This window comes from Colletotrichum costaricense, assembly GCF_030867565.1.
Source record: "Colletotrichum costaricense strain IMI 309622 chromosome Unknown Scaffold_4.1, whole genome shotgun sequence".
Classification (NCBI taxonomy): Eukaryota; Fungi; Ascomycota; class Sordariomycetes; order Glomerellales; family Glomerellaceae; genus Colletotrichum; species Colletotrichum costaricense.
In genome coordinates, this window is record NW_026848233.1 from 655124 (window position 1) to 682578 (window position 27455).

General features: G+C 54.0%; 9 protein-coding genes across 9 annotated transcripts; 4 read left to right on the forward strand and 5 right to left on the reverse strand.

Moving 5' to 3' along the window:
- Positions 1-728: 728 nt before the first annotated feature.
- On the reverse strand, positions 729-1506 carry CCOS01_04244 (uncharacterized protein; the record flags this gene model as incomplete). Its single annotated transcript, XM_060452426.1, has 3 exons — positions 729-844; positions 988-1329; positions 1380-1506. 3 exons carry the CDS (start codon positions 1504-1506, stop codon positions 729-731), a joined length of 585 nt encoding a protein of 194 aa, XP_060316384.1.
- Positions 1507-2265: 759 nt separating this feature from the next.
- On the reverse strand, positions 2266-2990 carry CCOS01_04245 (uncharacterized protein; the record flags this gene model as incomplete). Its single annotated transcript, XM_060452427.1, has 2 exons — positions 2266-2705; positions 2792-2990. The coding sequence occupies 2 exons, from the start codon at positions 2988-2990 to the stop codon at positions 2266-2268; spliced, it is 639 nt and encodes a 212-aa protein (XP_060316385.1).
- A 1324-nt stretch (positions 2991-4314) lies between these two features.
- On the reverse strand, positions 4315-5240 carry CCOS01_04246 (uncharacterized protein; the record flags this gene model as incomplete). The annotated part of the gene is made up of 3 exons (XM_060452428.1): positions 4315-4346; positions 4681-4771; positions 4806-5240. Coding segments are annotated over 3 exons (558 nt in total), but the record flags the coding sequence as incomplete, so codon positions are not given.
- Positions 5241-8784: 3544 nt separating this feature from the next.
- On the forward strand, positions 8785-9780 carry CCOS01_04247 (meiotically up-regulated 80 protein; the record flags this gene model as incomplete). The annotated part of the gene is made up of 1 exon (XM_060452429.1): positions 8785-9780. The coding sequence occupies one exon, from the start codon at positions 8785-8787 to the stop codon at positions 9778-9780; it is 996 nt and encodes a 331-aa protein (XP_060316387.1).
- A 2351-nt stretch (positions 9781-12131) lies between these two features.
- On the forward strand, positions 12132-12914 carry CCOS01_04248 (uncharacterized protein; the record flags this gene model as incomplete). The annotated part of the gene is made up of 1 exon (XM_060452430.1): positions 12132-12914. One exon carries the CDS (start codon positions 12132-12134, stop codon positions 12912-12914), a length of 783 nt encoding a protein of 260 aa, XP_060316388.1.
- A 530-nt stretch (positions 12915-13444) lies between these two features.
- CCOS01_04249 (uncharacterized protein) lies at positions 13445-14955 on the reverse strand (the record flags this gene model as incomplete). The annotated part of the gene is made up of 2 exons (XM_060452431.1): positions 13445-14863; positions 14926-14955. The coding sequence occupies 2 exons, from the start codon at positions 14953-14955 to the stop codon at positions 13445-13447; spliced, it is 1449 nt and encodes a 482-aa protein (XP_060316389.1).
- A 4091-nt stretch (positions 14956-19046) lies between these two features.
- Positions 19047-21169, forward strand: CCOS01_04250 (serine/threonine-protein kinase cot-1; the record flags this gene model as incomplete). Its single annotated transcript, XM_060452432.1, has 4 exons — positions 19047-19714; positions 19778-20278; positions 20331-20804; positions 20854-21169. 4 exons carry the CDS (start codon positions 19047-19049, stop codon positions 21167-21169), a joined length of 1959 nt encoding a protein of 652 aa, XP_060316390.1.
- A 1362-nt stretch (positions 21170-22531) lies between these two features.
- CCOS01_04251 (splicing factor 3A subunit 2) lies at positions 22532-23254 on the reverse strand (the record flags this gene model as incomplete). The annotated part of the gene is made up of 1 exon (XM_060452433.1): positions 22532-23254. The coding sequence occupies one exon, from the start codon at positions 23252-23254 to the stop codon at positions 22532-22534; it is 723 nt and encodes a 240-aa protein (XP_060316391.1).
- Positions 23255-25661: 2407 nt separating this feature from the next.
- CCOS01_04252 (uncharacterized protein) lies at positions 25662-27428 on the forward strand (the record flags this gene model as incomplete). The annotated part of the gene is made up of 4 exons (XM_060452434.1): positions 25662-26084; positions 26142-26682; positions 26770-27264; positions 27337-27428. The coding sequence occupies 4 exons, from the start codon at positions 25662-25664 to the stop codon at positions 27426-27428; spliced, it is 1551 nt and encodes a 516-aa protein (XP_060316392.1).
- Between the last annotated feature and the right edge of the window lie 27 nt (positions 27429-27455).

The following is a 27455-nucleotide window of genomic DNA, read 5'->3' on the forward strand; positions in this document are numbered from 1 at the left end:
TCAGGGTCCAAAGCAAAACCCCTAGCATCTCATAGCGTCGTGGTCAGTTGTCGGCGTGGTTGAAAGGCCGAGATATTCATAGAATAGGCGGCGGTGCAAGGGGAGCCTTAATTGGGTGTCACTATCCGTCCGCAGTATGTCAGTGACGGCCAGCCGCGTGCCAAACCAGGAGAACCAGCTTGGGCCTGGCAATGGCAGACCTGGCGCGCTTGCTATGTATTTCCTCGGCCTGTTGTGTTCGACGGCAGGACCGCGAATTTTCTCCGTAAAATGCCTTGCACAGCGGACCGGACTCAGCTGAATGCGTCGAACACCTTAGGTGCTGTATACCGTAGGCTTAGAAGGGCACTTCAGATCGCCAGCGCCTTCCCTCGTGAAAGTGTTCCCGTCAGGTGGCTGAGCCTGAGAATTTCTCGTTGTATCACGTCCTGCATGTTGATGGAGTCTGGAGATTCTTTGCCAGCCTGCCAGGAACCCCTCTAGGGTTGCGAACTTGCGGCGGTCCACGGGGTGGTTAACACGAGGCACCGCCCTAGACACCTCGTTCAAGGGGGCACCGCTAGGCCGAAAGATCCATGATAGAAAGAAGATGCACTGTGTCTTTGGCCAGCTGCACCCCGGGGCGTGCAGCTGTGTAGAGCCGGGTCTACCGGTCGGTCTTGAGCTGGTGATAATGAAGGCGCCTGATAGGTCGAACGTCTGAGCGGTCGTACTCCCTACACCGAGTCTCAAAAGACTGAGCCAACATTTTGCTTCTCGAGCAGCGGGTCAGCTTCACCCTGACTCGCGATGAAATGCAACAATGCGAATCCCTTCCAACTTCCAAGTTCTTCTTCTTTGTATACTGTATTTGCGGGTATCGAGCCATTTCAAAGCACAATGAAGGTTGCCACCGGTGTTGGGAACACGAGAACTCCTAGTTAAGGGTAGCTCACGTCAACCTATGGCAATGGCCTTAAAGCAAGTTCTCTGTCTGTACTGCCACGACATGCTGATAGTGTACTTTGGACGAAGGCACAACGATACTCCGAGGTCTCGAAAGGGTTTCTTCCTCTTTTCCCGTTGATACAACGGTGAGCGCCGTTTGAACGCAGGGCTGGAAATTCGTGGACGTTGTAGCGCATGGATGGCCATGCAGACCGCCCAAGAGTTTGTGAGGTTGCCCAATCACAGGGTCGACATTTGAATTCTCCAAGCCATGCAGCCTGCTCATATCCGGGGAATGGGCATTGTCTCCAGCGGCAACCAAGCGCAGGGCTGGGGAGGCTTTCTCATTTCCAAGTCGATGCCTCGATGCCTCGCCAGGTTGTGGATGATGATATCTTGCTTCTGTCAACCGTATCGTGTTGCGTGCGAAGTAGCAATGCTGGTTCATGCACCTGAGAAGACAAGTCTCACTTGTGACCACGGCGTGCGTTGACTTGCTGGAGATGCGACGCTGTTAACCATCCTCCTGGGCTTGGTATCCAAGGCACGTGATTCGAGGTCGTCGTTGCTGAAGACCATGAACTTGGGAAGCTGGATGGTTTGTTGGCTGCACGGCAGCGATGGCCCTGGATGCGTGCCCGGATCTCACCTGAGTGGATTATGAATTCTTGATTCCTGGTAATTAGTATCCGTACTGCGATGGCACGGATGATCCAGCCTTTTGACCCCTGAATAAACTGAGTGGCGAGGGCCAAACATGGTTTGAGAACTCTTAACGGGCCACGAGAGCACCGAGCGCGTCGCAGCTACTCGCTAACCGTGAAAGCGAAAGTCCAGTACGGTGTCTGCATAATGGCTTCTTTCTCCAGATTGCAATGCGCCTGGCTTAGGTGGAGGATTCCTCGACCACCAGCATTTTGTCACCGTATTCAAAACCTGTATGAATACCCTCAGGCTGAAGAGCAAAATGTTTGAATTGCAGTGGCAGGAGTCGAGGAGGAAACACAACTGCCCTGCCGGAGGTGAGCCGCGACCCGAGGCGACAAGACTGGTGAAAGCAACGCGCCTGATAATGTTTGGTTTGTGTGTGAGGCGCGTAGGAGGATCATCATCCGGACACACAGCTACCGGTTGCCGTCCAGACTTCAGAGAGTGTGAAATTGTTTCCTGTGTGCCAGTCACGTTTGGCCGGTGGAGCCCTTCCGCTCTCAATTACCCTCGGGGGTGCTGCTAGTCTGTAGATGACAGAACTGAATTGAGAGAGGCGTCTGGGCACTGTATCTAGGACGGTGCCTCGGAGAGTGGAGCGTGCGGTATTTCTCTTCCTCCGCTGCAATCTCATCCAACTTCCAAGCCGGCAGAAGATGAAAATGCAATATACTCACATTTGCAGTACGTATCCGTAAAGCTTTGTTTTTGCTGGGCCTTGCTGCGGGTAGAGACGATAATGCCAAATGTGAAAATGCCGCGTTTGGCTAGGTGCTGGGCTCCCGGCAAGCCACCGCTGTCTTCGACGAATGGACGGTGGCACTGGTGGTCACTGATGAGCTGCAGGAATGAATCTTGGTGCGGTGAAATTGGAAATCCATTTTGTGTTTTGCTACGAACCTCTGTACTTCGTGACAGGGTTTCGCCCGCGTGGCCCGAAGAGGTTTGGGAATTGACTGCCACGTTTGCTAGAAAATGTTGATTAGGTAGCGGGACAGAGGCACGGAGGCAACTGAGACTGAGATACGCACACATGAAATCACGAGGTAGCCTCGTCTCGATGAAGCGAACTGGATATACGAATAGTTGACTGCGCGTCGTACTGGATGTCGCACCCTCTCAACGCTCGGTGCGGCTTAGCTAAGGCAATACGGACCTGACCCTGCGACGGGAATACCCTGCGTACTCTGGTCAAGACAGGTGGTGTCGGAGGCGATGCTCCCGAGGCAAGCCGCAGAGATGAAGATGGTTGTACGAATAGTCGAACACATACGAATAGCAGCCCTTGCCTCGCTCACCGGTGGTGTTTCCAACATGTCGAGATCAGCGCCGATCCCATCCATGATCCATCTCATCCTAGGCGGGCCTGGCAAAGAAAACCGTAGCAATGGGCCGAAGGTGAGGCAAATGCGAGGCACAAGGAGCGAGACCTCTTAACGCCTCATCACGGCCAATATCCGCCAGGCGCTGGCCGTTCAATGCGTTAGTGGTCGGTATGGTGACGGTGATTCGTGAGTGGGTGCTCTGCCGTCGTCATAGCCTGCCCAGCAAACCTGGGAGTCCGGGCTACCGGACTGGGGGATGATTTTGGCTGGGGAAGACAGGTGCAAGCTCAGACTCGCACTCTGAGAAGGACAAACTGCGTGCTGCCCGTCTTTGGGACCCTCGGGCGGCGACCAGGCCACAGAGATCACCCAGCAGATCGGATGATGGGCACAGTCCACCGACTCAGACTGTCCCTTGCCCATTGCAGTCGGAAATGCAGGCCAAGTGTGATGGGCCCTGAACTCCCATTCGCCGAACCCCGAATTAAGAAAAGGCCATTGCCCAGAAGCAAGAGACGGAGTCACGGAGAGCCCACGGCAGAGACGCAGAGAGCAGAGAGTGCCCAGTGTCACACTGGTGCTTGGTTAATTGCCCTGCCCTTGCCCCTGGTGCGAGTGTTGCGTGTGGGCTGTGGATGACTGCGAAACCAAACTCGTTGAGTATGGAGGCTTGTTGCTAGGTAATTGCTATCGAAAGGACCAGTCCTCTGTCAGGTCTGTGGCCTAGGCTGGGCTGCCCAGGACGCTCTCAGGGATGAAGTGTGAATGTGGAAGATGAGGACCAGGGCGATGCAGCCGCCAAACGGGGTCGCGGGAATCGTCACTGGTTAGACCCAGAGAATCTCAGAGGTGCCGAGAGCTGCGACCAAGGCGGTCAGCGGTCAAGCCAAAGAGATGATGCTTGTCGGTGCTGGTGGAGGGGGGAAAAGGTACCTCACAGGTTGCCTCGGTGCATCTTGTTGATACGAGTACCTGCTATAGTCGCGACATCCCAGCCTCCTTGACCCATATGCAAGGTACAGGCGACTGGCACAAATTGCACAAGGCTAGCCCAATACTCTGTAGTACATCTAGAAGCCTTGCGAGACTGGGGCATCCCATTCTCAAGGAACGCTAGAGCCGAACCGCCATTAACGACTTTTTTTTTTTCCTTGCGCGCCGAATGACCTGTTTGGCTTTTGTTTCCATGGTGCACCCGGGGGTGTGAGAGGTATGCTGGTTACTCGATCCGCATGGATATGGGAAGGGAGACTCGGAAAGATTCAAGATGGTGCGGATGCCTTGGTGTGCGTTCGACTACTGTGTTATGCGTACTATGTAGACGACGTCGTCGCCAGGGCAGTTTGGTTCGTCGTCAGGTAGACCAGATACAGCAGATACGGCAGACTATTGAATGATTGTTGTTCGTCGTCACTTGTGCTCGTGTGCCGGACGACGGGTGACTATGGAAATCAGATCGAAGCTGCCATTGATGGTAGGTATTGTGAGCTGTCATTGTTTCCTTGTGGATGAAGCCTATCTGACAGTCAGCTTTGCTTTTTCTCATTGCCGTTGGTCCTCTCACGTGCATGCCATGCTATCGACTTTGCTGCAGTGATGCCACGATGTGACAGGAAGAGTAGGCACTCGAAGTTTGTCCTGTCATTTCACTGATGGTTTGCAAGAAAGGCAGTCAACGACACAGATACAGCGTAGCCTCTCTTGTCAAGAGCGGTCTCACCTCTCTCGCGTCGTGCCAGTCTCTCTGGTACACCACCGAATTGTCCATGTTCTTCCATTTCCATGACGAGAGGTTCGAACTTTTGGCTGCTCTGTGTCGTGGTTATGTTTTAGCGTGAGCTTTGCTACAGAGACACCACCAACTTCGGGCCATTGAGACGTGCACCCCCAGGCAGTGCCTTGGACTCCACCAAGCCCGATTTGATTGGAGGAAGTGGCCAAGCAGGACTGGCCAGGAAGGTCAGGTTCGAGGAGGGCGGCAGCCAGCCATCCAGCAACAAGCCATAATAACAACAGAGCAGGAGCCAACCAGCCCAGGAGCAGGAAGGAGCGTGGGAGCAGAGGCAGGAGGGCGAGACACCGGCCAGCGCTCCTGCAGTGTGTGAGTGCCAGGAGTGAGGTGCAGGCAGGTGCAGGGCAGGTGCGATGCTGCAGGTGTGGCCCACCCCCTGCCTCCTGTCTTCCGTACCGCCCTCCTGAGTCCTGGCCAGTGGCTCCTCTTCCTTCCTGCCTTCGGGCTGCTGCTTCCTGCGCTGCCTCGACTGTCTCGACTGTCTCGAGCGTGGTCTCTCCTTCCTTCCTGCCCTTTTTGCCGCCTACGTCTCCTGCAGTCCTGCTCTCTCCCGCGCCTGCCTGCCTCTTTATTGTAAAGCCATAGATAACTCCCTGTCACAACTGGCAAGTGGCCCTTGCACCTGCACCTGCACCCAAGGCACGGATACACCTGCAACATGTTGATGTCCCAGTCATGTTTTTGGCTGCTCTCAGGCATTTCAACCCAACTGACTGCCGTCCCTCCATGAATGAGAGGGTTAATGAAAGGCAGAGACAGATGTGCAGCATGGGGAATCCAATGCTAGAGCTAGGCCAATTATGTTGCTGCCTCAGACAGCAGAGTTCACTCACCCAACACCACCACCACCTTGACCCAAGTTCAACACACAGATAGGTACTCACAAAGTGGTGAGCGCAAGTGAAATAAATCCATGCATCGAAATGGAAAGTGAGTGCCCGTCCGGCGTGAGGTGTACAATGGCGGTTGGCGGTCCAGTGATCCACCCACCCAGCAGCACTTTCCCTGGACCATCACCAAACAACGGCTAATGACTGGTCGATGCCCAGTTCCTTCCCCCTCCAGCGTGGCCCCCCCGGTTGCTTCGCAGCAGGAGCGGTGTCGTGTCGTGGACTCATGGAAGGTGAGAGTGGAGCCGGGGGCAAGAGTGCCCCCTTCCCTCTTTCAACTTTGACGTCCAATCTGAAGATTGAAACCCACACTCGTCCTCAATCATCCGGTGCCGCCCTTTTCTGTCCTAAAACGGGGGTCGGGAGATACGTATCGATCCCTCGCTTGTCCCGATGACGAAGTACCTCCGTACCTTCTTTTAGCGTCGTGGTCCGTCGGAGCCAGTCACCCTGTCGTCTCCACGTTCGATCCAATCCAAGGCCCGCCCATGTTTTTTTTTTTCTTCCTTTTCTCATTTGATCATCCATCATGTTTTTTATTTTAATTTTCGTTGTAACGCATTTTTTCCATACTGCTCGAGTTTGTAATTCCAGTCTACTATGTAATTCCGTGTCTGGCTCTCACCACCGAAGTGAGCGGGGGGGTGGCCATGGGCAGTTGCCAACCACACTCTTGTAGCACCACTCTTGCCGTCCCCTTCTCATCCCCGTTGCCAATGTGTCCCAAATTGCTCTTTTGTCTACTTGTACCAGTCGACACGGCGAGGAGTACTCCGTACATAGAGCCATCCAGACACGGCACTGCCCATCCCACGATCAGCGAGACCTACGTAGTACGGAGTACATACCTACCTACATACACTATCCGAACACTGCTGCTCACAACCGGTCATTCCTGTGTTAAGGTGCCCGTGTCAGAGTACCTACAAATGCCCTGTTCTACTCTGTACTCTTGCCCCAAGTACCTACCCTGTGCTGCCAGCTGAACACTTGTAATCCCCTTCTCGTCTCGTCTCGTCTTGTCTCTCTGAGGTGTACATTCAAACTGTACAAGCTGCCCGTGGGACCTCTGGTGTGGAAAGAATACATAATACCTTACTACGTAATGTCAGCGAAAGATACTTCATATTGCTGAACCGTCAATCGACACGATGTTCTATTCCTCAATTCCCCTAGTGTCCAGAAAAGGTGGGTGGTGCTTGCTGCAGTGTGTGAGTTTTTTTTTTAATTCCCTCCAGGTCCGCTCCTGTTTCTTCTGGCCTGGTTCCTCCAGGGCGGTAGGAAAGTATTGAGGTACTTTGCTGGAGGTACCTTTACACTGACAGCCCAGGTGCACCGCACAGAGTATGGAACCGATGGGTGCCCACTTTGCTGCCGGGCTGTCCACTCCGTCACTGTCACCCCGTTTTCTTGGTCCTCCTACCTAGTCCCTCAAAGTACCCGTCACCGGCTTTTTGCCGCATAGGTACTGGCTTCATCCCAAGGAACAAGGTACCACGGCCAGGTACCGGGCTCGTCTGGGCTACCTGAGTCCTGGGTCCTCAGGTACCTATCCGCACTCCGTACACCACCCGACTACTGGGCTGCTACCGCCCCTTCCACCACCCCTTCCACCCTTCTCTCACTCAACTTCGCCCTCTCTCGCCTCCATTCACACGCACGCCGCCATCATTCCTCTCTCCACTTTACATCCTCACCCCCGTCCCCATTTCTCTCTCTCTCCCCATCTCCATCCCATCCATCCCAACCCGTCCCATCCATTCTCACTCCTCGAGATTCTTCTTGTCCGACTTTATTCCTCCTTCTCTCCCCTCCCCGAAACCTTCTTCTCTTTTCAAACCTCCGAATCCGCCGTATCACGACGAAATCCCCTGTCCTCGACTCTGCACGATATCTCCATCCAAAGTCGTCGACAACTCAGGATTCAGGTTCTCATCTCTCATCTCCTCTACTGCACGATATTGTCGAATTCGATTGTCGCCTCTCTACAACAACCGCCCGCCTGCCCCCCGTACAGGCCCGACTACGTTTTAGGTGCACGACACTGAGCAAGAACGTAACAAATCGAGTCGACTTGATCGCGTCTGCTGCTCGACACTTGGAACATCTCCAAGTTACACCGTCCTTTTCGAATTCGCACACCTGTTTACGGTCACCTTCCTCAAGGTAAGCTACAATCCCAACAGTGTGAACCTCCAATCTATCCAGAGTCATCCTGGAGAGCCTGGTACACAAGCTTCATCCAACTACTCGACGCCCGAAATGCGATCGAATTCCACATGCGGTATCGATAGAAGGCATGCTTCGGTATGGTCTGGAGACGTTCTGCCACCCATGTGCTACGATCGAACCGGCCTCAGTCAATGACCAGCCCTTGGTTTTAAGCACTGCAGTCCCAAACGGCCACATTCAAGCAGCAGCAAATGTTTCCTCCATGCTGGTGCGCTGGAGCTACACGATGGCCACTGCATTGGTTGACCACAGGGGACCCCCTTCCCTGCCGCTGTCGCCTACGTCGCCTCCCAGCATTTCCTCACTCCAATACCGGCCCGCCACTACTTGACGCATCGTTCGACGAAGCTTGTGTATCAGACTCAAGGCACAGACAGTCAAAGTTTTTTGATTTCCTGGATATTCTCGCTGACCATTCACCAAACAGGACAGAGCTGCGGCTTTCCATTTCATTTGCACAACTTTCTTCGTCCCTTCTATTGCGGCCCTTAGAACTCCTCTGACGCCCTCGACGACCTTTCTCCGTTCAAGCATCCTTTTCCCGAGTCAGCCATCACTGCATCTCTTCCTCCGCCCAAGATACATATCTTTCGCTGGGTCTTTCAGCCGTCCTCAATTAGCGACACGACTGCTGCACCTTTTTCATCGATCCGATCTCTAGACGTCTTGTTGCTCCTCCCCTCGTCGCGATTTCAACCCTTGATGGCTATTCGCAGCTACTAAGGGCTCGTGTCACCAACCCTCTCACCCAACCGACACACCGACTTCCATCGGCCTTGGACAACCATCGCTAGCTCGACGCGGCATTTCTCCCACTGCTAAGTGTCTCTTCCGAGTACATCGAGCAGTATCCTCAACCCGACAAAGATCTACATTCGATCTTCGTCGGACGCCACTCAATACCGCCATCATGCCCGGAGGTGTCTGTGCCGTCCTCGACTATGAGGTCGACCAAATGGCCGAGTTCGTTGCCGAGATGGCCACCCGCGTTGTTATGCCGCTGTCGACCACGGCCGTCACGCCCCCGTTCCGCAAGTTCGTCTCGCAGATCCTCTCATCGACGAGATTGCCCAAGAGCACCATTCTCCTCGGCATGAACTACCTGGCGAAGCGGGTCAACACCCTCAAGCAGAACAACCCCTCGTACACTGTACCCGAGGGACAGGTTTGGCGCATGCTGACCGTTTCCCTCCTGCTTGGAAGCAAGTTTTTGGACGACAACACCTTCCAGAACCGTTCTTGGTCTGAGGTGAGCGGCATCCCCGTCGCTGAGCTCAACGCTCTGGAACACGAGTGGCTCGAGCAATCCGGCTGGCGTCTCTACGTCAACCTGGATTACAGCGCGGACTACAAGGCTTGGCTCACCAGCTGGGATGAATGGAAGATCCTAAAGGACCAGGCTGCGGCAAGAGTCACCCGCGAGAGACTCGTCCCCGCCATCGACACCAACATCAACAACAGATACGGTGGACGATCCTCCTATCATACGTTTGTTCAGCAGCAGGCGGCTGAATACGAGCGCTACGAGGCTATCAAGCGCAACGAGTTGGCTCATCAGCAAGCCTACGGCGGCAACTGGAATTGGCAGAATGCCCCGCTCACTCCTCCCGATTCTGGCTATGGCACGCCCGAGTACATTAATTCAGCCACCTCTACCAACGCTCGCTACAACGATTGGTTCTCCCAGGCCGCTACCACTGGCCAGTGGAACACCCGCTATCAGCAGCCATCGCACAACTACTATGGTCACCGCCACAACCAACAAAACTTCCCTGGACACTATGGTTACCAGCAAACCATGTGGGAGCACGGTGTTGCGGAGTGTAGCTGTGCGAACTGCGTTGGTCCTACCAAGGCATCATCGTACTTTGCCCACCCTAGCTTTGGCCAGCCTGTAATGGGCTAAAGTTGTGGCGATATCTGGCAGATTCACTCAATCGCCTTACGAAACTGGAAGAGATTTTTGCTATCGGAAAAGTTTGGGAGGTCTAGCGTCACCGGAGACGCGGACTTTGTTTTTTTTCTGGCATGAACGATACATTTGCATTCTTCAGATACCCTCTCACGACGAGAACCGAAAGAAGCGGTTATTTGACCGAATGGTCTACACGTCGGCATTCGACTTCACGACACGGGCACGTTTGCCCTCACTCGATACCATCGCTGCCACACGCGATTGACTTGGCTACTAGATTGTCTCGCAGCCACAATGCGTTTGGAGGTGGATGGTCACGACGCGCGGCTGCGACCCCTAATGACATATTTCTTTAATTCTTTCTCCCCTGGTATACGGATAAATTCATCACTGGCGTCCCACGGTCGCCATTCGCGATCCCCACGGAGTTTTCATTTCAATAGATCCTTTGGCTGTATTTTTGTTTGGTGTGATGGTGGTGGTAGTCTCTTGGCATTCCCCTCACTGCTCAATCTTCGAACATCGACTTATGGTTCCGATCGGTCATTACCCGCGACAGCAACTCTACGAGTTTCGATTCCCGAGTCCCCCCGACGATTACCTACCACCAGCGACATCCATTTCCTTTGTGGCACGCCAAAGAGACAAACTTGTTTTCCTGTAATTCAACCTGTTCGGCAACAACTCGGTTCCCTATCCCGGCTTGCATTCCGTCTGCGCAAGGCGGAAATTCCAGCTCTCAATTTGACAAGACCTCGCGGTCATTGGCGCCTTGTCGGCGTCGCCCCCTCCAAAAAGAAAGGACGAAGTGCATCAAGTAAAGGGTACATAGGATCACATTTCACTTTACTGGCTGGCTTTGCGCGGGCATACGATTTTCTACTTGCGAGAACGAAAAAAAAAGGGGAGACTTAACATGGGGAGGTGTTTTGCATTCATGTTCACTGATCAAAAATGGGAGGCAAAGCCTTCAGGACGTGGGTACGGAGTCTCTTTTACTTTTTACTTTGTGTGGCATTTCTTGTTCATTCGGCACACTGGCTCGTCTCATTGCCCGGAAGGCACAATGTCAGAGGGCCACTGCTGTTTCTACGCCTTTTGACTGTTCATGACATTGTTAGACGTTTTTTTTTTTTTATCTTCTCTTCATGCCAACTTGTACCGGCATCCACTAGAGTGTTTGGGATCGGGGTTGGATACATTCAGTTTATGGGAAGGCAGGTTATCTGCTCTTCGACATGTGGATGGTGATGGGAGTGGTGGTTTTACGGATATGAACCCAACGAACCAGGCAGCCGTCGGGACTGGTGCTAGATTTGTATGTCGCCCAGTGGCCGCTGGTTGAGTAGGCACGTCGTCATGGGTATCGGGTACGCTATGATGTGGTTTACATCATTAGTAGGATTGAAAAAAGTTTTCGCCGAAAGGACGAGATTGGAAAGGAAAACAACGGATGGAGCACACAACGGCATACCCACGGGCGACGACAATGACATGGCCTACTTAGTGAAGACACTACAGTCCTAGACAACTAAACAAAATAACAAAACATGATGAAGCAAACACATTCGTCTCAGACTTTTCGATTGTGACATGAAAGATTACTTGACGGCGGCGTGAATCTGAAGTGCTATGAGAAGAAGATTAGGTCTTGGGAGGAGGAATTGTGTGATGACTTGGAGTGGTGCTTGATGACCCAAGTGACCCAGCCTACTTTTGATTGGATTGCTGCCCCACTCCAACGAGTACAGTGATTTTCTGCTCCCTGATTCGCTCATTTGCCAACTTTCCTCCAACTTCTCAACTTCGACCTCGGCCTCATCCTCTCACTCACTTGAGGCACTCACTCGCCCACAGACGTCTTCTTCAAGGACATCTTTTCTCTATCAGAGAGAGAATTTGTGATAACCCAAACCTTGAGGACCATTCTTTTTACTGGAACCTTTGCGTCATTTTGCCTGACGCCAGGCTCCCAATCTGAGTATCTTACGAACACCTACCTCACTGAGCATAAGACGGCCAACACGAGTGCTCGGCTGTACCCTAGCCTTTACCCCAGACAAACCGACCAACAACAGCAAGATCCAAAAAGTTCAGGAAGACAAGTAGCTCTCAAAGGGGTTCAAGACGAGGGGGAAAAAAAGAGGCTGCTTTACATCGATTCAAGGAGCATATCAACCTGGGCCGTTATTCCTCCGTTCTCCATTCTGTTGCAGACGCGGAAGCCTTTCTCTGCTATTCTGCCCTAGAAGAAGGGTCCGAATATCGAACCTGGTGCAGAATCGACTTTTGAGGAAGAAGAGAAAGAGAGGAAGAGGGGGGAAAAAAACTCACGAGACACGATGTCGAGATTCGTATCGGCGGGGGCCATCAACGCCGAAACAGGCGAGGCCGTACCCCAAGACACAACCGCAACGCCCGCAGCAAACGCCGGTGCGAGCACCGCCGGCTCGGCGCCCAAACCCGCCGCCGAATCCAAAAAGAGCGCCGAATGGGACCTCGTGCAGAAAGAACTCGACGCGGAACGCAGGCGTAGGGAGGAGGCGCGCGTCAAGTCCGTCGAGGGCGGGGAGAAGAGTCTTTACGACGTCCTGCAGGCGAACAAAGCCGCGAAGCAGGCTGCGTTTGAGGAGGCGAATAAGATCCGGAACCAGTTTCGCGCGCTGGATGATGATGAGATTGATTTTTTGGACGAGGTTAGGGAGGCTAAAAAGGCTGAGGAGGAGAGGGTTAGGAGGGAGACGGAGGAGGGGCTTGTTGCTTTTCGGAGGGCGCAGGGGGGTGGTACGGGGGCGAAGAGGGCTGGTGATGGGGAGGAGGAGGGTGAGAAGGGGGAGGAGATGGGTGGTGAGGGGGAGGGTGGTGATGAGTGGGCTGTTGGGCCTAGGAAGAGGAGGAGGAAGGAGAGGGAGAGAGGATTTGGGGTGAAGAGGGAGAAGGGGGGCGAGGACAAGGTGGACGAGAAGAAGGCGGACGAGAAGGGCGATGGTCAGGTGAAGAGTGTTGGTAAGGGGAGTCCGCCCGTGCCTATGCCTGCGGCTACGACTACGACCACAGCTGCGCCTGCACCGGTGAAGGGGAAGCCGAGTCTTGTTGCGTACGGATCTGATTCGGACGATGAGTGAGGGGAGATGGGCCGATGGATCCTGGGACATGTTATTTCTATGCCAGAGCACTTGACGGGGTGCTATCATCATGGAGGTGCTGCTTCATCTGTAGACATTGATACCTGCCCCATGCTTGACGTGTTCTCCAGCTCGAGCAAGTACACAACTTATCCGCAAGAACCCACAGTCTCACAATGCAATTTGGACAGAAAGGTTATCGGGGAAAAGAACATGATGGAAGAAAGAGGAGTGTACAGTAATATTCGTAACAAGCGGAGGGCTTCATGGCATTATTTTGGCCAGTGAACCCATAGTCTATGATAACCTCCCGCGCTCCAGTCCATGCAGCGAAACGGAAGAAGATACATGAAAAAGCAAAAAGAATGAAGAACATCAAGCTAGAATTACAATATGCTGTGAACCCTCCACTACCCAGTCGCTTTCTCTAGAGCTGTGTGGGGTGGTGGCCAAGATAGTTATACATCATCTCTTTTCTCCAACTCTTCTCCTTCGTCTTACAAACGGACAGAGAGAGCGAGGAAAAGCTTTTACTCGTCGTCAATGTTCCCGACATTGGGCCCCTTACGCTCCTCCCCCTTGACGACACTCCACCCCCACGTGCCCAACGACCGCAGCGTGCCCTTGATCCAGCCCTCAATCTGCGTCTCGGGGATGACGATCCCCTTTGCGCGCTCCTCATCCTCAGCCCGGATCTCAAACCGCCGCATACGCTGCGCGATACGCGGATCAATGATCATGGGCGAGGCCCAGATGCGCTCCTTGGTCTTCTCCTCCTCGTCGGCCGTCGCCTCGTCGACGGGCTTCCAGACAGACTTGACCCAGTCGCGTTCCTCATGCACCAGAGCGCGCTGTTGTTCGTACGGCGTGGGGGCGGAGGAGTCATCTGTGGCGGTCTCGGGTTCGGCGTCGCGGTATTCGCGGGCGTGGGCGAAGCAGGCGGCCGCAACTTGACGGCCTACGTCGTCTGCGAGCTGGCGGCGGTTGAAGAAGCGACCCATACGGGTGAAGGTGCCGGCGAAGCCGAGGAGGTGGGGGAATTGCACCGGTTCCGAGGGGGAGAATTCGGTGGGGAGAGTGGAAGGGAGGTGGGAGGCTGAGTAGTCTGCCGTGGTGTTGTAGGGAACGGGTTGGCGAGGGCGGTCTGATTTCTTTTCTTCTTCCTTGGGCTTTTCTTCCTCCTTCTTTTCTGCTTCCACGGCACCGCCCTCTGCTTCTGTTGCTGTAGAATCTGAGGTCGCTTCTGATGCTGCGGGCTGCTCAGGGGTAGAAATTACCTCGGGCTTGGGAGGCGGGTCGAGGGGACCGAGCCAGCCCTCGTGTAGGCCGCGAACGTACTCCTTCCACGCGTGACGCCCGATAACAATGTCTCCTCCGGGACCCTCGAACTCGGGTGTGTTGTTCTTGGCGCGGATGGCGTCGCGAATATTCTCCTCGGTGGGGAGCAGCTCGACCTCGGGCCTCTCCTCCCTGCTCCTTCGCCTCCGAATCTTCTCCGCCACGGCGGCGCGGACGTCACCTTGCTGCCGGCCCTGGACAAACTCCCAGTCCAAACCCGACGCGGCGAGGATGGGCTTGACGTACTCGATGAAGTGGTCCTGCGCGACGCGCAAGCCGTCGCCGGGCGGGGAGGCTAGGATGACGGTGAGTTTGCGCGGCAGCTGAGAGGGATCGGTAACAGGTTCGCTGGCGAGCGGGGAGACGGCGGCGGCCCAGCGGGCTGTGGCACGCTTCTTTTCGCGCTTGTCGTAGATGATGGCGGAGGAGATGGCGCCTGTGAGGGAGAGGAAGATGAGCCAGTTCCGAGAGGGTAGGCGTTTGGGAGGGCCGCGGAGGCCCATCATTTGCCAGACTGGATTCGGTTTCGCGGCTTTGTAGCCTTCTGCGGCGGAGGTGGCTGTTGTTGTGGTTGTTGTCGCAGCGGTAGGAGTGGGTGCTTTCGGGGCCGCCTGGGAGATGCCATTGTCAGTTTTGAGGTTCGTGATGGTAATGGGGACCGCTGGATGCTTACCTCGGGCGGCGTGGGGTTCGAGTCCGCCATTATGGGTGTATATTAGGGGGGGTGAAAGTATTTAGAAGTTTTCGTGTAAGGCGATGTGGTGTCGCACTAAGAATGCGACTATGAAAACGGTGGGCCGCAATGCCTCAAAATGCCCTGTCCTACCTCAGGCCAGGAGAACTGAGGTGAGGTTTTTGGAAATTTTAGTCGCGATAAGAGCTTCGCCGAATTGTCGGACCTATCTGTCCCTAAACGGAATAGTGCGGAGTGAAGACTGACCGCCTGCCATAAATGGAATAGTGCCCCGAGGGACGTACCGAGCGAGCTGTCACGGCATCTTCCTCTCCAGAGCCTCCTCTTTACCATCAAAGTCAGGTACACCACTAAGTTCAAGATGAACTTCATATTCGCCTGATTTGGTGTAGGGAATTCCTTCCCATATTGTCCGCTTAGATCCTGATCCCGGTAAATGACTGCCCATGTGATGGGTGCTACACCGAGACCCACGTTGTCTAGCGATCCCCGAAGAACAGTGGCAGATCCTGATGCATGATCGACTTATTGCACAATGACAGCCCAAAACTCGCGATGGCAGGCAGCTGCATGGCGGATGGGGCGTCGTCGGGCCGTGGTTATTGGGCGACGATGGCAGCGAGCATGGAGCTCAATCATGGATCACTAGGTAAACCTGATACAGGCACAGGGCATCACTTGAGCCCGGCGGCCGTCCTCCGACCAAGAGCTTCGTCATCCCAACCGAGAGCATAACGTGTGGCGGTGCCTTAGGCTTGTTGATTCCTCCTGTGCTGCTCACGAGATTACGCCATACGAGGTTGAACGTGGTGGTGCTGTGAAGGGGAACACGGCGTAATCGATAGACAGAGATGGTGCCAAGCTCGCCAGGATGCTGGTGACATGCACCAGACCGCGGCATCGAGGATAGAAGAGCAGGAATGCCATGCCATGCATACGACGACGAAGAGTGTAACGCTGCCATGTGCCACGGATGAGCTTGTGAGCTTGTTCCTGTGGCGGGTGTGACAATCGTATACGATTTGGAGCGGATGAGAGCGGGGCGGCAGGCGTTCAATATGCTATTTATTGCTAGAGTCGTGTCTCACGGCGGCTGTACACGGCCGACGATGCCTCGTGCCGATGCCGAGCGTGAGCCAGGCTGTTGGGCTGGGTGGGTATGGTAGAAGACGACGACGACGCCGCCGCCGCCGGACCGCTCGATCAGGAATCAGTTGGCAGTTGGCACACTTCAGTGGGGGGTCGAATACAGTAGAATTTCTTCTTTGTCTTTGGCCATAAGAGAACCCCTGTTGGAGCCTAGGGACCAAGTGACGTGCGGATGCGGGCGAGACGAGATGGCGACGGGAGAGATGAACTAGATGGAAGGGATAGCCATGCTTGTGGGTTAGGCGGGCAGGATGCGTAAGTGATGCGACCGCTTGAGCTTTCCGAAGGGCTAAACGGTATGGCCATTCAGAGACGTAGAGAAATAATCCGAACTTTCAGGTTAGGCTGTCTGCGTCCGGTTGATACCCAAGTAACCTTGCGGCAAGGCACTTGACGTGCTCCGGTTGGAGAAGGGAATTGGCGAGATGCCGGAACGATGTTGCACGGGGAGAAGTGAAAAGCCAATCGCGGAGACGGAGACTGAAGATGGCGGTGGCACTTTAGTACCTAAGATTCGATGGGTAGTATCAAGTGACTGCTGTATCTCAGTGAAGGTCTCATGTGGTATGTCTGTTTCCCGGTGAAGAGGGGCGGTCATTTGAAGACTGAGGTTAAAAGGTGAGAGACGATTCGGAAACAGAGGCTTGAGAGGCGGTAGTCGTAACAGAGTTTCCGCTGGGTAGTCGAGGTCCCCGGGGGAAAGTCAATGACTGAGTCGAGTGAGTCGGATTAGAGCTTCAGCTCCGGGGGCTAGCTGTAGCATCCAGGGCCCGATACGTTGGCGGGCCGAGTTCCATGATCCATGGCATACGATGATGTCGAATTGGACGTTGAGTCTGCAGCATCAAGATGAAATTCAAGAGTCGGTGAAAGGGGGAGAATAAGCGAGTCGTCGAGGTGCAAGTAACTTTCCATAGTACGGAGTAAGGCGAGGTACATGTCGGCGGTCTCCTGCCAATTGCTTAGTACATCGTCCGCGCCCCTCTTTCCTCGTTGTTGTTTGCCGCCCCGCACGCTTTGTGGGTCACGGCCGATGATGGGGATGTTTGGGAAGGAGCTAGAAATGCAATGCAGCAAGCTGTAGACAGTGCATAGCATTGGTTCCTATTTACCAGCGTGTTGAGAGTGTAAGCGATGCACATCCACGATCGAAGTAAACAGTAAGGTGTCTAGACTGCTAGGGAGTGTACAAAGTAGCAAGTGTCATCCTCGCAAGGCATAAGGCCAGATGCCAAACCTCCAAGTGGAGGAGGTGCGGCGGAGGCATATCCAGAATCCCAGTGGATGCAGCTCCGACCCCACCTCACCCCGCTCATCGGCCACTCACAGCTCGGCATTGGCTGAATCTCAGGGGTACTTGGGGTCCAGCGAGGCCCCTCGACTTTCAAGGCCGCGGCGTCGCCCCTCGAGTGCCCCCTCCCCTGAGTTCTCAGATCCCCGCCTCGCCTCAGGTGCTGGTAGTGTAAATTTGTACGTAGTAGTGTGTTGCTCGTGACAGGTGCGGCGTGGTTTCTCTTCAGGAGGTCCCTTCCCGTCACCCCGTCTGGTCTTGCCCTTTTTCTTGCTGCGACGGGCTGCATACCTTGCTTCCCTTACCTATTGTACCTTCCTTGAAAAGGGAAGGGAAGGAACATCCTACGACACTGACGTTGAACCCAATTGCATTCCTTCTTTCCATTCAAGGCTTACAAAGTACCTCGGATACCTAAGTAATGGTTGATAGCGGAAGGTACCTGCTACCTCTCTCGACCAACTCCTGCCTTTCCAATGGAAGAAGTCCTTCCTGCACCATGACTCTGCTCCACCTCACTGCCGGGGCCGCTTCGCAGGTGTCCGTCCCTCTGTGCAGTGTGCACCCCATCATCACCCCTCCTCCTTCCCCCTCCCCTCCCATTCTCAGACCGACCCCAAATCCCAAGGCCTCCTCAAACCTTGGAATCAGCCTATTCGTGCCTCCTTTGTACTAAGTCCTCGACCGCCTCCTCGTGTGCGTGCTGAGAGCAAAGTACAGAGTACATTCTAAAATACCAAACACCAAAAACCACGTTATTCCATACACATCCAATACCTTAGGTACCTTACCGAGTGCCTCGCCCAACATCAGCTATCCTGTCGGTCTCGTGACTTGAACCTCTTTCTCTCTCTCCCGTCCCTCCTCGACACCTCGACGTCTGCCAGCTTTGCCTTTCCTCACCTCGCTCAAGCCACAAGGTGCTTCAACCTATCGCCTCCTGTTACCTGTATACACCGACTACACATAGCTAGCTTCCTAGCTCTGCCCGGTAGTCGTTCTTCTCGCCCTGCACTGTTGGCACCGGGGAAATTCCACCCCTTGGAGCATCAAGCCCCTCTACGCCACCTTTGCACCTTTTTGCTCCATCGGCAAGCGCCCTATCAACAAATCCTCGCCTCCCACCCCTTTTTTTTTTTGCTGGTGAGCATACGGATAGACAAACTAGCTTCCTCGACCGCCTTTACACTACACTCACTCAACTTGCCAAGGTATGTGGTGATACTCCAACCTCCAGATATCATAATCTTCACGTCCTGTCCTGCCTTACCGACCTTACGTTTCCCCCCATCCCTGGCCTATCCTCTCACTCACTAGGGCACGCACTTACCATTCATCAAGTTCCAGTGGGTTGCGAGGACCTCCCATCCACTCACCCGCCCACCGCAATCTATTCTTCTCGACTTCCGCCCCGGGGAACGACCCCAATCCATCCAACCACCCGCCTTGACCCTGCGCACTGCGGCTGCAACCTTCCCATCTCCTTTAGCAGCCTCCCCGCCGTCTACCACTCTAGTCGTTGCCTCACTTCCACGGTCCGCTCGCCCATAGCACTGTCAATTAAACTGCCACTTTGCTAGTCGCCCGCACAGCCTGCGCAACTACCAACCCCTACCCGCACACGACGTGCCCCCCCGAGTCAAGACGAAACTTCTACACAATGGAGGGTAATAATAACCGTCTCTACCTCAACATCGGTAACCAAAACGATCGTCTGGGTCCCGGCGGCGACCGACAATATCCCACCACGCCTTCTACCTTTCCTCAGCCCGTCTTCCCTCACCAAGGCCAACAGCAGCAGCAGCACCACCAACAAGCCGGCGGTATGCAGCACCAACAGCAGCAACACCCGGGGCAGCAGCAGCAACAGCAGTATGCGACCGGTTATGCTCAACAGGGCTACTTCCACCCGAGCCAGCAGCAGGGCCAATATCCTCCCCAGGGCCACGGCGACTACAACGCGGGCTATCAGCCTCGATCCAACACCCCGGGGACCAATGATCCCAATGTCGGTCTCGCCCACCAATTCTCTCACCAAAACCTAGGCGGCGCTGCTCGGGCGTCGCCCTACGGTTCCCGTGGGCCCTCGCCCGCTCAAAGACCTCGCACTGCCGGTGCCTCGGGACAGACGCCTCAGGGTTACGGACACTATGCGACGCCGCCGATGCCGAACCAGCAGGCAGCTCCCGTCGAGGTCTTTGCTCCTGCTCCTGAGCGACTCTACGAGAAGTACGGCCCGAACGCCAACAACAACCAGAAGAAGTGTACCCAATTGGCATCCGATTTCTTCAAGGACAGCGTCAAGCGTGCTAGAGAACGCAACCAGAGGTGAGTGCGGGACAAAGACTTGCCAGCTCGAAAGCAGCCACGTGCTAATCTCTCGTTACACAGACAATCCGAGATGGAGGTGAAGCTTTCCGAGCCTGGCCAGAGCCAGCAAAGGCGCGAGCAGATTTGGTCCACGGCCGGTCGCAAGGAGGGTCAATACCTGCGATTCCTACGAACCAAGGACAAGCCCGAGAACTACAACACCATCAAGATCATCGGCAAGGGTGCTTTCGGAGAAGTCAAGCTGGTCCAGAAGAAGAATGATGGCAAGGTGTACGCCATGAAGTCTCTGATAAAGACGGAGATGTTCAAGAAGGACCAACTTGCCCACGTCCGTTCCGAGAGAGATATCTTGGCCGAGTCAGACAGTCCCTGGGTCGTCAAGCTCTTTACGACTTTCCAGGACTCTTACTTCCTGTACATGTTGATGGAGTTCTTGCCCGGAGGTGACTTGATGACCATGCTGATCAAGTACGAAATCTTCTCTGAAGACATTACGCGCTTCTACATTGCCGAGATCGTGCTTGCGATTGAGGCAGTCCACAAGCTGGGCTTCATTCATCGGTAAGTCAAATGTTGTCGGTAAGCTCAGAGCCCGCGAAGCTGACAGGCCCAGTGATATCAAACCCGATAATATTCTACTGGACCGCGGAGGTCACGTCAAGCTTACCGATTTCGGACTCTCGACCGGTTTCAACCGCTTGCACGACAACAACTACTACCAACAGCTGCTGCAGGGCCGATCTAACAAACCGCGCGACCGTAACTCAGTTGCCATTGACCAGATCAACCTGACCGTCAGCAACAGATCCCAGATCAACGACTGGCGTCGGTCGAGAAGACTGATGGCCTATTCCACCGTCGGAACGCCCGATTACATCGCTCCCGAGATCTTCACAGGTCACGGCTACACCTTTGACTGCGATTGGTGGTCCCTGGGCACCATTATGTTTGAGTGCTTGGTTGGATGGCCTCCTTTCTGCGCCGAGGATAGCCATGACACATACCGCAAGATTGTCAATTGGAGACAAACGCTGTACTTCCCTGATGATATCCAGCTTGGTGTGGAAGCCGAGAACCTGATTAGAAGGTGAGTAAGTCTCAGAACAGAGGCATTTCAGGGTACTAATATGGGTCAGCTTGATCTGTAACACAGAGAACCGCTTGGGTCGCTCGGGCGCCCACGAAATCAAGCAGCACTCATTCTTCAGAGGAGTTGAGTTCGATAGCCTGCGTCGCATCAGAGCTCCTTTCGAGCCTCGCTTGACTTCAGCCATCGATACCACGTACTTCCCGACCGATGAGATTGATCAGACTGATAACGCCACGATTCTCAAGGCTCAGGCCGTTCAGCAAGCCCGCTCGGGTGTGCCAGCGGTGGTCGAGGAGTCTCCCGAGATGAGCTTGCCCTTCATTGGATACACCTTCAAGCGGTTCGACAACAACTTCCGATAAGCGCGACAAACGCATTGTTTTGGTGGCCAGCTTATTGCGACTTGTATCCCGATCCCGGGGTGTACCGATATCATGCCGAGCAAGACGCGGAGATTCGGAGGACCAAGAGAATACCTATCAGTGATTCGCTGGCGACTCCATTTTGCCTACTGCCAAACCAATACACCCAGATTCTTGTCTTACAAGATTTGCATTTACCGTTGTTTTTTGTTTTCAATCACTGCATACAGGGCGTTTACTCGCATCAAAGACACCAAGTCGCACAAATCATGTAGATGGGAGGGTGAAAACGAGATGTCTTTCAAGGGGGTATGTAGTCGAGACGGCCGCGGATCACTAGAGTTTTCATTATGAGAAACATGATGAAGAAGACGGATAGTAGGGGGCAGCGTGAGGAGGGGATGTCAGGATGTACTGGTAATGCTGGATCTATCAGTGATGGATGACACTGGGATTCAGAGAGTCATGAGGACGACTGGCAACAGTGAAGTGATAGATGCAATCCAGACGATGCATTTGAGAACAAGACTTGGGACTTGATGGTTCATAATGTTTGTGATGCTTTTATTGTCGGCCTCTGGTGGCTATAGACGGTACATCTTCAAGTGTATACTGTCTTTGAGTAAGTTACGTAGGTTGTTTGGCCACGGACTTCTCACCATTCTTTCAATTCAATTTGGCACAGGCGAAAAGCAGACTGCAGGTCCACCATCTAGGAAGTGCTAAACGCCTCTTCCTCTCCCAGTGTCTTGAAGGACCACATCAAGTTTCTGTATAAGCCTCTGTCAGGATTCGAACTTTGCACTATTTGATGAAAGTGACTTGTGGTCAGATTACATTCATTGTTGATGGGTCTACATTCTGTCTGTTTTGTCTTACTATTGGCACTTGTTGAATAAGGTGCCTTCATAGGAATCTCTGAATGTAACTTATGAAGCCAAAGCTTTTTGCTAAACTCCATGGCCCAGTGCCACGTCGAAACCTCTCCTGAAGGTTCATGTCAGCTCTTCTATTTCCTTGCCCGGGGGCCTGATAAGCAAAAGCAAGTCTTACAAACAATTCCCTCTCTCGAATTACCCACGCCCAACGCCGTGATATGACACCCCCTGATGTCACTGGAATAGGGCCATGTGGGCCACTGCTGACCAAGTTGACCCAGATGACAACCGTTTGCTTCAATCCTGTCCGAGGCACGAACCCTGATCACTATGAGAGATAGTCTCCTGGTGAATCCTATATCTGAGCGAAGCAGAACTGCCTTCGTGGTATGCCGCAGAAACCCCTCCCGTCATGTCGTTTTTATACAGCCTTTTCTAACACCCTTTCCGCGAACAACAACGCAGCTGTTCCCTTCCCACCACTTCACCTCCTCGTACCAGGCGCCGCAACATACCTCTCCTCGCGCTCCGACATGAACATGACCTGCAGCCAATACTCCTTCGCATCGGGATCCCAAAAGCTAAACTGCTTATCGTCGCGCTTATCCAGCTCGCGCGCGGGGATCTTGAACCCGCACGTCTCGTACGGCTCCGCCGCCACCAGGAGGTACTGGAAATTCTTATCCGGCTCCTCGATGCGCTGCGTGAAGGCGTTCATGACCTGCCACTTGGGCTCCACGTCGGGCGCGATGTCCGGGTACTGGAGCTGAAATAGCAGCCCCTGCTGACGCGTGATCGGATCGCGAATCTTTGTAATCTTGTACCCCGGCCGTCCAATCTTGATCAAATTCCGCCTCGCGCCTCCCGCGCCGAAGCCGGCGCCGACGACGCCGACGGGTAACCCGGTCGCCGGGTCGATGTTTTGTTTCCCCTCTTTCTGTTCGCGGGCGGCGCGGCGGGCGAGGTTGGTCTGGTGCTTTTTGCCCTGGGTGTGGGCGAGGTAGGAGCCGTCGTTTTGGTGGACGGTGAGGCAGAGGCGGCACTCGAAGGAGCCGACGTGGTTTTTGAAGAAGTAGGGGTCCTTGTCGAGGTCGATTGTTTCGAGGGCGAGCTTGCGGAGGCGTTCGCGGCGGTCTGCGTTTGTTGCGCTGAAGGAGGCTACGCCGCCGCCGCCGAATTTGGAGCCGGCGCGGTTTTGGTAGTCCATCTTTGTGGTTTATGGGAGGTGTTTCGCGATGTGGAGGAGAGGGTTGGTTGTGGGTTTTTGGTTGTTGACGTTTTTTCGAGGTGGTCCTTTCCGATGAGGGAGGAAAGTGCTTTGCTTCGATTTGGTTGCAAAGGTGTAGAAAAGGTGGTGGTCTGGTTGTGGAAGGACCAGTACGGAAGGCTGGAAGCAACTAGATGGAAAATGCGACAAGAACCTGGAGTCGCGAAAAGTAAAGTTCCACTTCTGTTCACCTCGGTGAATCCGATACCAAAGCGGAGCCAAAGATTCTCCGACCACTGTGATATGGCCCGTGCACCGGTGAGCTCGGTCAGCTCCCACTAGTTCATGACTTCACACGGCCCGCGTTCACTTATACCAACTTGCAACAAACAACAACCGTCACGCTTCCTGCCCCCCTTTGTCAATATTTCGCTCCCGGGACCTCCAGAATTCTGGCTTTCCGCTCATTTCATTCGATTGAGGGCTTTATTTCTCAAAAGTCCGGGGGCGTGGCGCAATGGTAGCGTATCTGATTCCAGTCCAGAAGGCTGTCCGTTCGAGTCGGGCCGTCCTCAACTCATCTTTTTGCGTTCTTGACGATGTGATGGACTACTAGTTACCGAAAGAATGTCTGTTGGTTCTGGCCTCGTAGAAGGGGCCCAGCCGGGTGCCAAGAGGAAGTAAGCTTCATCGGTTGGGGTCCGACTCCCGAGAGCCTGATTTACTGCACCAGTAGCCATCCATGCAGCCCATGCAGCCATGCACACCCCGCGACCGCCGTTACTTATAGTGGTGTGCCGAAGAAGGGGGAGTCAGGACTGGTGGGCGGGACTCTCGAGCATTCCAACTTTACAATGGCCACATCCGCAGACCGGTCATCCTCCTTCACGTCCAGTTGGTCGGGGCCGTGCTGCGTGTTCACTTGGATGTCTGAGCAGGAGAAGAGAGGTACGTAAATGAGATGACTTGCTCTGGGCTTGTCAATGGCATGTTCTGTCTTCTCGGGGAATGGGATTCATTGGCTGAGGAGAAGCACTTGCACAACCCTAGCAGGTTGTCGGATTTCGGCTCGTCAGTCCCACCATCGGCGCAGCCATCAGCCAGGAGTGAAACGGCCGCCACCACTAACTGTACCGCTGCGTTTTGAACGGGAACATGAGTTCACAATCATTCTAGGATTGCAGAGTGCGAGGGTGTGGAAGGTACGTAGAACATTCTGTGCATGTGTCCGGCGCCGCGTAGTCGCAAGCGTTCCTGGCACATCCCACCCCTCCACCCCTCTTCCCCACTACACTGTGTCTTTGGACTCTTCGTCGCCTTGAGCCTGTCAGTAGCCAGTAGTTTCCGTCTCGTTATCCCCCCCCCCCCCCCCCCCCCCCCCCCCGGTGGCCCCCCCCCCCCCCCCCACCCCCCCCCCCCCCCCCCCCTTCCCCCCCCCCTCTGTTTCTGGGCGTTTTCCTCCCCCTTGCCCGGCCAGTGGCCAGGAGTTTCCCTCCGCTTTTCCCCCCCCCCCCCCCCCCGCGGCTCCCTGACGTCAACATCTATCAACTTACGAAGGTCGTTCATTCAGCTGAGCAAGGGGTCAAAGTACGATAAGTCCGACTGTGGCGGCTACTGAAGCAAGCAGAAGATCAGAATCCTCGCCCTCAACTCCACAACTTGATCTCCGATCCAGTCAATGTATTGTGGCCACAAACCCATGGAACTGTACGGCAAAGATGGTAGTCTCAAGCGTAGCCTAGATCGTCCCTGTTTCGCTCTAATTTTGGACATGACGAAGCTACTGCAATGTGATGCGCGCCACCAGTGGATGCAAGGTACCCGAGAAATTCAGGTTTTCTCTCTTTTCCAAAGACAATGTCATTGCTCGCTATAACGGCGGCTTTGAGCTAATGTCTTCTTAGACGGGAGGCAGCCGGCCACCCTGATACATTGAGTTGGACAGTACACTTGCTGTAGGAACCCATTAAGACGCCCGCGCACATATACACATACATTTCACGCTCATTAGCATATATAAAGATAGATGTGCGCTATTGACCCTCCCTCCTGGGTCTCCCTCTCCATCCTCCTCCTTCATCTTTCTCCTTGATACTCCTTCTTGACTCTCATACTTGATCCTCCTTTTTCATACCCATTCTTGGCGCTGCTTCTCAAGACCCCTTCTTGATATCTGCTCTTGGTATCCCTTCCTAGCATTCCTTTCTAATAGCTCTTCACGATCCCTCTTCCTGGGAAAGCTTCTCGAACCCTGTTCTTGATCTACTCTCTTGATCTCATTTCTCGAACCTCCCTCTCGAACCTTTTTCTTGACATCTCTTTCCGAGCTCTGTTCTCGACTCTTCTTCTCTGCTGTTCTCTGCCCTATTACCAAATCCGCTTTAATCACACTCCGCGACCGGGCGCCATGTCCAGCAACATGACTTTGCCCTGGTGGGCATCGCTGCCAAACTTGACTTGGAATGTGACCGCCAACTGTTCGTCACTGGGCAACTTTGCGAACAGCATTATCCGCACCTCTCCGAAATTGGACTATTGCAATGTCCACATCAACGCCCTTTCCAATCTGGTTCAGTCCTCCTTCAAAACCAATTCTACGGGAGAGCTTGGCTACGGCACACCTCAGCAGATAGCGTCCTGGTACCTATCTGCGTGTGGTTGTGTCTCAAAGATCGCTAATGCTACTTGCGACGTTGAAACAACTTCGAGTGCCTTGGATTTCATAGACGCAGTCCAATTAGAGCTCGAAAAGTCGGCAAACACGACGTGTATCGACGAGCTCCGCTGGTCTCTTGGGATTCAAGGCAACGCTGATATCGCGGGTGTTGGGGTGAGCTGAAACAACCAGACTTTCAGGAACTACGAAGCTAATCACATGTGCATATAGGTTATGGTCACTTTCTGTATCGAGGCCTGGCTCATTATCGCTTTCTATGTCGCCAAGGTTGTGGAATATTATGCCGGAAACCGCATCTTGAAGGCCCTAGAAGAGCCAAAAGACCGCGTCCCAGATTGGCGGATGTCGACCTACCGCAGCCTCATGAGTGCTTTTAAAGAGACCTTGGAAACGTTCTACTCGAGCTCCGTTTTCCTGAGTCTAGGCTTAGTAACTGCCTCGATCCATACCGCCGCTGCCGCCTCAGGCAACGGACAAGACAGACAAGTAGAACGATGGATGGCTGGCGAAGATCTCACCGTGTATGACTCGCAACTCTCGGCTCTGGCATCGCTATTCAGTATTCAGGTCACATTCATGGCTAGCTTGATGCTTCAGGAAGCAGCAAGACGTCGAGGCCTGGTGATTTTGACCACTGTTGCAGTCTTGGCCCTCTTAGGGGTTCTACTTGTGACGTTGGTCAGCTTGATAGTGTGGCAAACCGTGCAGCTGCCCAAGGTTGTCGAACAGTTGCTCCAGGACACGCTGCAGAGTGACCGAAGGGTGAGGGTATTCCTTCAGGTGTCTGTGAGTGTCACCGTATTCATGATGGCTATCTGAAGTTTGACTGTTTTGGTAGTCACATATATGAAAAAAGGGACAGCCGGAAAGGAAGTACCGTCGACTCCTGAGGCTGGAGAAAGTGATCCGGATTCGGATCCGAGATCTGAAGAGGATGGACTATCGTCGAACCGAACAGGTGGACAGAAGAAACAGCCGCCAACTCAAATTATTGGAGACAAAGAACACCAGACATCTCAAAACGTTGGTGTGGGAGGTTCATCGCTTGGTCAAACCTCTGGAAAGCGGGAACAGTCGACGCCTTCGAAGGCTGCAAAGGGAGAACAACCACCAGCACAACTCCTCGCAGCCGAGTTCCGGGTCGTACAGACGATATTGATGGGCATGATGCTCGCGACACTCGGAATCTTCTTTGATTTTCGCGAACAGACTATCAACAGCGGCGCAGCGGGTGACCCGCAACTCGAATGGAGCTTCGGGCAAATTGTGGTTTTGACGACATGGATTCCTGTGATTCTCATCTTCTGGAGCACATTCTTCTTTACACTTTGCTGTAAGTACTTGTGTTTTTTTTTCATCTAAACCTGCATGTAATCCAGTCGGCAAAGCTAATTGTTCGCACAAGTTGAAATTATGATAGCCCCTCAGAAGCGCATGCCGCCTAGGTCTGGGTCAGACTTCAGGTTTGGTAGGGACCGACTAAGTCGCACCGCTTAAAGCAAGATGTTTCGAATAATTCAAATG